Source organism: Bombyx mandarina, chromosome A1, assembly GCF_030267445.1.
Source record: "Bombyx mandarina strain Sakado chromosome A1, ASM3026744v2".
Lineage (NCBI taxonomy): Eukaryota > Metazoa > Arthropoda > Insecta > Lepidoptera > Bombycidae > Bombyx > Bombyx mandarina.
In genome coordinates, this window is record NC_143234.1 from 13,028,067 (window position 1) to 13,039,152 (window position 11,086).

An 11,086-nucleotide genomic window follows, 5' to 3' on the forward strand; every position below is an offset into this window, starting at 1 on the left:
GGCGAATGGCGGGGGCGGAGGTGTGGACGTGCCTAGTCGGGAGGGGGATGCTCAGCGTAGTGTTCGGAGGGCGACCTCTTTTGAAGAGCACCGCTGTGCTTTTCGTGGGGTTGATGTCGATGCGCCACTTCCGGAACCACTGTCCCATGGTGGTAGCTGCCGTCTGAAGTCGTCGATGAAGCAACGCCTTCTTCCTACACGAGTAGTAGATGGTGGTGTCATCGGCGAAGAGCGCCAGATGGGTCTCCGGAGACCGGGGTATATCATTGATATACAAACTAAATAGTAACGGGGAGAGGGCGGAGCCTTGCGGGACTCCGGCTGTGACGTGACGGGGCCGGGAACGCGTTCCTTCGACTCGATATCGGAACGAACGGTTCGACAAGTAGTCTCGTATGATGAGCACGAGTCTGTCTGGCACTCCCATGTTATACAGTTTGTATATCAAACCGTTGTGCCAGACTTTGTCGAACGCCTTCGCTATATCGAAGAAGAGGGCTCCTGTCGGAATGGGTTGAACGCTACTAAAGTTAGTGGTCATTTAAGTGTCCTTAATAACCCCAATGCATTATGTGTCAATTGATATTATAAGCTTGAGCGGTAGGTAGGTGCTCGAATTCGTAATGCGATAGTTGACGCCGATTATAACACGACGCCGTTTTGTTTTTCTGTGTGCTTGCTTAGTGCGACTTATTTAACGTTCTCGATAGCGTAAAAGTTAACTCAAATTTGTATGCAATTGGAATGTTGGCCTACGTTTGCCGCTAGGGACGCTGATCCAACTGCAAACAAATTTGAGTTAACTTTTACGCTATCGAGAATCTTAAAAAACTCGCGTTAAGTATACTGCTCCTGTTTGAAAACACAGTCGTTATCTGTTACAATGATACTTCGATTCTATGTATGTCTCAACGGTAACAACACTCGCTATGTGATTCCTATGCATATCGGAAAGCAAATATTAACAGATCGGCAGTTAAAATACATTGGGGTGTGGCGAAGTCTCAAGCACTCAAATATATGGCAGTAAGGCGGTAGCCATCACAGAACACAAGATATTTGCCAGACGCTTGAATCTCGCTTACGACATTTCCAAGTTAAGCTTGCATATATGCAAGTTCCGAACAACAGCATTCGGACCGTCGGTCTACCGAGCAATATCACTCGCTCGGTAGAAGATCTTCCGTTCGTTGTTAAATCCACAAAGCAGCAAAATATTAGCTTTAAGACAGGCTTGCAGTGAAACGATCAAAAAGTATTGTAGTCTTCATTTTATTGTGAAGATTGTTGCCTAAAGTAATGTATAGGTACACTTAGGTCTGGTGGTACAACTGGCGGACAAAATATTCAAAGAATTCTCGTCATAGTTTTTGAAATATATAAGTGGCGAGAGAACATTTCTTGTATTTTGTTCACCAGTTGTGTTAGCAACTTAATTTGTACACGAGCGCCTCTAGCGGTCGAATGTGAATCATCTAGTGTGGGGAAAGTGTACAATTTGAAATTTCGAATATTGCGAAAATCGCATTTATTCTTTCCACTTAAGGTTTACTTTTAAATACGATTTGACGTTCGACTTTTAGAAGCGAAAGTGTACTTACACTGTACATACAATAAGTGTGTCACTTACGTTTTATTACTCTATTTTTCGTTACATTGATCTATTAGATATTGTTTATTTTAACAAATTTAGGTATGGAGTTTTAATAGAATTATAAAAAAAATATGATTTAGTAGTGTACTTTTAAAGGTATGTTGAAGCGAAATAATATATTTCTGCTTTACAAAACTCCAATAGAAATTTCCGGACATACATACTAGCCCGTTATAAAAACCAGGCATTATGATATTTAAGCGATAGATACCAATATTTCGAAAGTATACATAAATAAATTATCAATTCCTAATGTTTCGTCTTAAAAATAATAATTCTTCAAAATTATTTATTTTTCATATGAAAAAACGCAATTTTTACGTAATCTTCTTAAAATGTTGTCCATTTTTTTTGTGCTCCATTTTACAAATCATATTTTAGATGTTGAAGCGAATGCTTTTATGATTTTCAAGCACTGATCTGTGATTTAATTAACAAATTCTACAAAATTAAGTTACAAATTAAATATGTAATAGATTTATGGTTTTTGATATGCGCAAAAATTCACAACATGCTTAATTGATCTTTAGTGTCCGATACAGACATTACATCCTTTTTTATTCATTGAATGCTATTCATAAACTAAATATTATTATTGAGAATACAAAAATAAACAATGTAGATTTTTCGTTTCTTGGTTATTTCTGGCTTTAAGGAGTCATCCGCTGGTGATGGAGCCGCATTTTAATGTTAAGACTTGGCCCATTGACATGACAATAGGCTACCATAGTTTTATAACTAGAAAATCAGTACACAGCGGTAGGCAGCGGCTAGTAATATTAGAACAATTAATATGGCGGAACGCAGAAAAAAAAATATTCTCAAGGTAGGTGGTGGCATTTAAATTGTAGATGTCCATGGGCTCCGGTACCCACTTAACATCAGGTGGATCGTGAGCACGTCTACCCACCTAAGCAATATCACACCAATCACACGAACTTAGAAACATTATTACAAATTTCCTTCAAAAACAAATCTTAGTTTTTCGTGTTTGATTTGAAGTAAGCACGTAGCTTCCGAAGGCAGTTTCTCAGTATATTTAGGCTGAAGACTTAAATAATACAACAATGATTGTGCATTTATAATAATACAATCTTCTATACCTACTTTATATTCTAAACGCGTTAATTCTAGTGACATTGCGAGATGTAAAGGTTCGTCCACATGTAAACGTGCCGCTACGAGCGTAAGACTAGAAGACGCGTCAAACGAATATCCGATAAAATTATTGATGGCTTTATAAAATTCCAGTTAGATGAGCTCTACTTTGGTGCATTCGTTACCTCTCTGGGTATCACATGTTTTTGAAGTGAAACCTCTTTAAGCGGATTGTGAGTAAAATTTAATTCGCGAGAGATTCGTTACGGCTAGAGACAAAAGATACAATTTAGGAAGAGCGAGAGTGAGAAAATAGACAGTGCGTCTCGCGAATCACTCGACCGTGGAGAGAGGGAAAGGACAAAGCGGGCTAGGTTGTTTCTCTTATACACAGCATTCCCTATTACAAGAGTTTGATTTAAGGATGAAAAATGAAGATAACCACAATACTACACCGTAAAAGAAGTTTCACTTCTTTCAAGTGCACGCGCACCATTTTTTATGTCGAATAATCATATGTTTCACCTATTTGCTATTAAAATGGTGGCAAACCTTTTACTTAATCAATTTTATTGAGGTAAAATCATAGTAATTTTTTGTCGGTTGCGTTTGTATGTAATGGTAAGTGAGGGTGGTATATTGAGAAGAATTTGAACTAGCATTGACATCGAGCACCTGTTTTGTTTAAATAGATCGAAAATATTATAAACATAATTTTAATAAATTTTTAGGTGATGTGTACATCGGGTTGCCGTCACCTATTAAGCAGTGTGTAGAAATTAAAGTCGGTTGGCAGCTAATGATTACTTGCTTACGACAATGACCGGCGCAACCAACTGTAACCTACTGTCGTAATACAGAATGTGTGGTACAATGTATATAAAATTCCTACAATATTCCTCCCTTATAACAAAAAACCTACCTACAAATTAAATGGCAAGCTCAACTTTGTAGGACTTGCTAACACTATTATTAGGTAGAGCAGTGGTTCACTGAAACTACCGCCATCTACAGTTAGCCCACCTATAACACGTTATTTTACAACACGGTTCCACATTAACACGAAAAAAAAAATGTTAAAAAAATTTTAAACTTAGGCAGCGGCTTGGCTCTGCCCCTGTCATTGCTGAAGTCCATGGGCGACGGTAACCACTCACCATCAGGTGGGCCGTATGCTCGTCTGCCTACAAGAGCAATAAAAAAAACTTTATATGGCTCTCCTATAATGTTGCAAAAGTGACGCTTAAACCAAATAAGCTTTCACCGCTCGATATACATATAATATAGGCACGTGTAATTTCACGGTTGGACGCATTTCTCATATGACACTACCCAGAGACACAGTCCACTGAGTTTCTCGCCGGAAGTTGTACTATTACAAGTATATTGAATTTAAAAACAATTACAAATGCATTCGCTTGGAGCCTCTGGGTCTGCGGAGGGACTTCGGTTCCCTCTGTATTTTGTTCCGCTTGTTCCATGGGGAGTGCTCTGAGGAATTGTTCGAGATGATACCAACGTCTCGTTTTTACCATCGCACCGCCCGCCACCGGAGTAGAGTTCATCCATACTACCTGGAGCCACTGCGGTCATCCACAGTGCGTTTCCAGAGGTCTTTTTTGCCACGTACCATCCGGCTATGGAATGAGCTCCCCTCCACGGTGTTTCCTGAGCGCTATGACATGTCCTTCTTCAAACGAGGCTTGTGGAGAGTATTAAGCAGTAAGCAGCGGCTTAGCTCTGCTCCTGGCATTGCTGAAGTCCATGGGCGACGGTAACCACTTACCATCAGGTGGGCCGTACGCTCGTCTGCCAACAAAGGCAATAAAAAAAAATGAAAAATATTGGCATAGGTGGAATTATTTTTTGTCTGGGAATGTCAACGTCTTATTTTTAAAAAAAAGACAATAATTAATCGACATATACTCACGCGTCACAAAACGTCTGAATGTGGACCGACCTTTATACCATACATTTAATATTTTCTCGTAACTGAGATTCTTAATTAGAAAGTATTAAATGCACAGCTACCACTAAAACTAGATTAATTTTAATCTCACTGGTCTTACGACAACATTATTAGTTTCTAGAATAGCTTTTTTTTTCATCTTAGCGTCTATTTACAATACTTATTTTTTAATACTTTTTTTTTTCAAAAAACTAATAGTACATTATAATATTATGTATATTTTTTTTTTGTTAATAAGCATATATATGTTTTCAAGGTTTTAACCGTTACAATCGATGTATAGGGATGAGATGATTTAAATTAAGTATTTAGGTAAACATAGTAAATTATATTATCGTTTGAAATATTGTCAAAGGACATTAACGTAGATTTTTGATACAACGAATTTTTTGCGTGAAGGTTTTTTATTAATTAATAAATTTTTAAACGATTTGATTATACCAGAAAACACATCTGATAGATACATTGTCGCGGAAATTAATCTTGATACAAGTTAATCATAATATATTATGGAATTTCTCGTGCTAATGCATAAAGACTCGTAAAATTCACGCAAGCTACATTGGATTCATAAACAATTGTCTTCTATGACAACATTCAAAAGACAATAACGAGTAAAGTTTTTTTATTGTTTTCTATAAACACTTTTTTCATAGTGATCATGAGATAGAGCCTATTCAAGATGATTTTAAAATTCTATCTGTGTTTTATTAACACTAGAATATTATTATTTCAAAATGTATGTGGAATGATGCGTCTAGATTCGGGAGCATTCTCCCAACAAATAGGTAATTTAAGTAAGAAGAGGGTAAGACCACGGAGAATTGAATGGCTGTTTGGTCTAGTAAACTTGGTTGACATAGTAACACGTTGCTTACAAGTCCTTAAAATCGTTCATGTAATTTACAAAGTAATTATAGAAAACAATAAAAAAAAACCACTGAAACTATTGAAATAACAAATATCGAGACCTACTAATAATATGTACATAATATTATTATAATAATGTATTAGCAGTAGATACTTTATGAGTATTTTTTTTTAATTTGTACTCTGTAGTGTCAATAGGCGAAAATAAACTATTTTTGTGGCTACAATGTCTATAGACTAACTCCACTAGATGGTCCAATTCATATTAAATCTTCCATAATGATTCTAATGATAGGGAATCCTTCATACTGTCAGTTGAAGATCTGTCAAGGTTTATTGATAGATCGACGTAGAAGAAAATAAGGTTGATAATCTGGTAACGGGAAAACTGACAGCACTTATTGCTCGTTGACAGAATTGACAGTTTGAAAGATATGTATGTGTCAAAACAGGCCTGTAGATTATATTACGAGTATCTTAGTACTGCAAACAAATGAGAAACATTACACGACGTTTAAGCTTAAAATATATTTGACGTTGAAACCATAATCCAAAACCGAAATAATGGCTACAGATATTGTGAGAGATTGAGGGCGACAACAATTATGATCAGAACTTATTACGGTATTTACAGTAGTAGTAGTATGTAGTTCTATTTTTCCAACTGGAAAGGCAAAGGTATCGTACCATACAGCGTAACCTTTTTTATGAAAAATGATATTTTTATTACAGTAGACTTAGTGACCACCTGTGAGTTCACTCGGTGCTCATCGGTAACTGGAGTCCATAGACAAAGGCAGAGAAAGATATGCCTCTATTGTATAGTAAAAACATTTCTGCCAGTAACTGTAAGTATTTTTTAATAACACTGACTTGATTTTAATATACAACATAATTCCATCACTGAAAGTCTGTTGTGAATACGTATTGTCTAAATCTTTAGTTAGAATAATAATTGTCGTTCCCAAACACTCACTCAATAAGTTATCTAAATAGCAAAACAATATAATAGCTACATCCTTGTTATTGTCACATAGAATAATTACAGTAATTAGACTATTATAAATATATATTATTTACCTAATTATTTTGGTCTTGGACTATGGTCGATCTCCATCGAGAAGTGATAAAAGTCAGACACGATGTGTGGTAATGATTGTTTATCTTTGATAAAACTTACGATGTATTTTTTTTATATGCCAATGAAGCATTATGTTAAACACTATTGCATTCCGAAAATTCTACATGTTTTAGACGAGAATAAATATTCTGGACAATTTGTTATCTCTAGTTTCAGCAAATCACACAGAAATGATATTTAGGATTATCAATAATTATTATCTCTTTAAATGTTTTTAATGACTTATTTTCAAAAGAAAATGTTATGAGTTACTTTGGCATTCTGGATTTCATTAAAAAAAAAGTGTAAAAACGACAAATCAGCATAATAATGTTCATTTAAAAATCAATATACTTCCTATATTTTTAGCCTAGCGCCCTTAATATTCAAACTTAAATAAAGGGCTCACTCTTAATTCGTCAGTATCAGGTGTAACTGACAATAAGTAGAAAATAAATAAAAAATCGATTGGATGGAATTACAATCGTTGTTACGTGTGCTGTATGATCGTAAATTTCAAGTAATATCAAAGGGAAAGTAAACAAACCCTTTTCCGGGTCTATTTTTACTCTATACATAATGGAAAAGACCAGATGGATGGATAATAAAATCAAATAGGATAATTTTGCAAGCAAATGGCTGTGATAGCGTCTTATCTATTTCATCCATTTAGTTAAAATTACGCTGATACCGCTGTGATAATAATTTGTGCCCTGCATTAATGTCCACGAGTGAAGTTAAGCGCTACCATCAGGTGGGGCACAAACTTGCCCTCCAAAGCAGTTAAAAAACACGCAAATTTCTCAGACGAAACCTTTGCAACTCTTATTGTGCATAACCTGACTATATTGATAACTGTATGGCGAACCGATATCAGACTATCCGAAACAATATAGCGTACAAACGGAATCAGAGAAAGAAAATACTTTTTTTTTTAAATACACCTGACTAGGATATACAAGCTTAAGAAGTCTGCATGAACAATCATTTCATACAAGCTTTTAAAAGTTAACTTAGGCTATATGTATTACTAAAAGCGTCACACAGACGCTCAAGCATGATTGTAAGAAATGATACTTCATATAGGGTTGTCGAACTTGCACAAGCGTACACAGCTTATCGTCTCAAAATAATACTAACACCCTATCATGTCAGATTGCCATGTAGGTACCAAATTCAGGGCAGACGTTTTTATCAATTCTCGATAGATTCACAAGCATATCTAACCACGATAAACACCTGTAAGATACACATGATGGTAACGTTAAATAAGCTATCAATAGCTTATACAATATTGAGCCATCGAAGTATATAATATATATATATATTTTTTTAATATTTAGATTTCACTATTTAAAGCTCTTTTCATTTGATGCGATCACGTAGTGTATCGCAACGAATACATCCCTTACGAAGTTTTAAGTTATCTTCGAATAGTTTTACAAAGAATCGTACGATAAACTGTCTAAAATCTTGAAGTCTCTTTTCATTCAATTTCCCGGTCTCGTTTAGGCAAGTGTAAGTTTCTAAGCGTGGTCACAATTTGATAATTTTTAGGAGCAATTGCAGCTGAATTTAATTATGATTAAAACCCAAACAATTTTATTGCTTAGATGGGTGGAGGAACTCACAGCCCACCTAATGTTAAGTGGTTACTGGAGCCCATAGACATACACAATGTAATTGCGCCACCCACCTTGAGATATAAGTTCTAAGGTCTCAAGTAGGTATAGTTACAACGGCTGCCCCACCCTTCAAAACGAAATGAGTTACTGCTTCACGGCAAAAATAGGCAGGGTGGTAGTACCTACCCGCGCGGACTCACAAGAGGTCCTACCACCAGTAACAGCTGTGTTAATATCGCTAGTTGGATGAAAAACAGCGATTTCTTGAAATCACTTGTGCGTCGCCCGTCATACCTCGATGAAATTTATCTCATAGTGCCAACAACAAGCATCAGACAGACATATCCACATACATTTATTTACATTTATATAAGCTAATGTGACTCCAAGATTTTAGACCATATTCATACGTACTAACAATAATTCCATTTCTTTTCAGGCAACAAAAAAATGTAAAGACTCCTATATTATTTTGATAACATCTATTATAATGGTATATCGACTAGAATATAAAAAAGAAACAAAAGCTTTGCTTTTGGCAATTCTTCGTAGTGTAGAAGTTCGTGATAATGTCCTAAACACTCGCCTAAGAGTTCGTAAGGAAGGTCACTTGGATGTGGTCACTGCACAGAGTGTCTCGTTTTGAAACAGTAATATTTTTATAAGAGTTAATAAAGAGCCTGACAATAACGTTCCAAACCGCCCCTAAAACCGGCAACAAAACTCGACGTAGAGCGTTTAGAAAGAGAACAGATGCAAAACGATTATATGGTCCACACTTGAACTTTCTCGGCCACGACACACCAGCTGGCCTGATCGTAGTATGATGAAACCACGTGCAGACTCTCTACGTACTTCTCGATTAGTTGATCTAGCTCTCCGCGTTTGAAGACGTGATAGTAACGGTGGACGGTAACCGCGCCGCCTTCAGATGGCAGGCTGTCAGACCCGTCGCTCAAGGAAGGGAGAAGAGGTGCGTGAGGCAATGGTCTCACGTGTGCAGCCGGTATAGGCGCCGTCTCCTCCGAACACGACCTTGTCTCTAACAGCTTCTTGTCCTTCGAGTAGTCGCTGCAGGACGGTAGCGACGCTAAGCTCGTACAGCCAAGAGACGCAGTGCTGCCAGTCTTGTCTCTGCGACTCCAGTCGCTACCCGCAGACGTGTCGGTAGACTCTATCGAGAGGCCGGATTTTAGCGGCGCACTAGACCTCGATGTTACCGATTCCGGGCTGATTTCCATTTTGTCGAAATCGCTCGAGTCTGTTGACTGACCGACTTTCAGAGAGGACCTTTTGTCGGTACTTGTGCATATAGAATCGATACTGATTTCAGATTCAAGGGAGTAACCCGTTTCCAGAGACTGACTAATATCATAATTTCCAGAATCGATCGTGATCTCTGGGTTTCCGTTACTGGAGCAAATGGCGCTGTCGTCGTCTGGATTTTTAGTGTCGATATCAGCAATTTTTTCCTCTGTCGTCGTTTTGGCTGCGTAAATGTTGGCACAGTTATTGAGGTATAGGTCTTCGTCGCTCGAGACTTTCATAGTTTTCTTAAATTCCCTGTACTTGTTGATAATAGGATCCACGTCTTTTGAACGCTTCCTGCTTTTCATTTTACTGCTACACTTAGGAAACAATTTGTTTAAGTCAGTTTCTGGGGTGTCATTCAACGATGGTATAGATTTGGTACGCTCCTGAATATCTGTATTGAGTTTATTTAAACCTTGTCTGTCAATGTTTGTTTTGTTTACATATGGGTCTTCTAAGTGTTGTAGACTGTCAGAAAGTTCATCTAGGATTTTTTGTGTATTTCTGTCTTCTTCTTCCCGTTTTAATCTAAGGGAAATACTCTTCTCGCTACTACTACTGCTTGGTAGGTCGAAATCTTCCTCATTAATACGTTTCGAGTATTGGTCGATTTCTTGTAAGAGTTTTTCACTAAGTTTCTCCGCAAATTCTGTTAGGTGATTAGACCGGTCCTTGTCTGTGACGACCCAGTTTTCTTCTTTCGGTACTATATCGGACTTGCATGTGACTAGCGGCTCGTTTGCGTGTATTCTATTGAAGCTTTCAGATTTTGAAATAGATTTATCTGAATCGGTACTCGATATTGATATAGAATCGTACGTTAGCCTTGTCGGGCTTCTGTGACTTTTACTCAAGTTCTCTTCTAGGGATCGGCCTTCAGGTCGATTCGGGGAAAGCCTATTTAAGCTCCACGTGGAGTTGCTTGTACTGCCCAATTTAGGGGAGCGATCTTTTGATCTCCTTCCTGGTGAAAGCCGTTCTAAGCTAGATGAACTGCCGCTGGAACTAGTGTGAGACTGTGACCTGGATTTATCCTCTATTAACCTTAGGTCACCGGGAGAGAGCTTATTTAAGCTCCAATTACTACTGCTGCTACTACTTGAAGCTCCTTGAATGATCGCTATGGCCTCAGTACTTTCAAGCTTTGCGAGTTGTTTCCTTCTCGATCTTGGGCTGGACTGAATAGCAGTTTCACAAGTTTCTTCTAAAGTTGTGGCGACTTCTGCCGCGGCCTCAATTAATGTTTGTGGAGCTGGAGGTACGGCTATAAGTTTATCGGTCAATGAGTCTTCTTTACAAATTGTAACAACGGCTGCAGGATTTTGTGAATCTGAAAATTAAAACATTATTGTTACATTGTTGAGTTTTTTTTTTGCTTAGGTGTGTGGACGAGCTCACAGCCCACCTGATGTTAAGTGGTTACTGGAGCCCATAGACAT

At 37.5% G+C, this 11,086-nt stretch overlaps 1 protein-coding gene across 1 annotated transcript in view; it reads right to left on the minus strand.

Annotated features, from left to right (window-relative positions):
• Positions 1–1,253: 1,253 nt before the first annotated feature.
• fid (class I SAM-dependent methyltransferase fire dancer) overlaps positions 1,254–11,086 on the minus strand; it is a 60,985-nt gene continuing 51,152 nt past the window's right edge. The window contains exon 8 of the mRNA XM_089739225.1: positions 1,254–10,977. Within this exon, the coding sequence (XP_089595351.1) occupies positions 9,101–10,977 (1,877 nt within the window). The 3' untranslated portion in view covers positions 1,254–9,100. The remainder of the gene's footprint in view (positions 10,978–11,086) is intronic.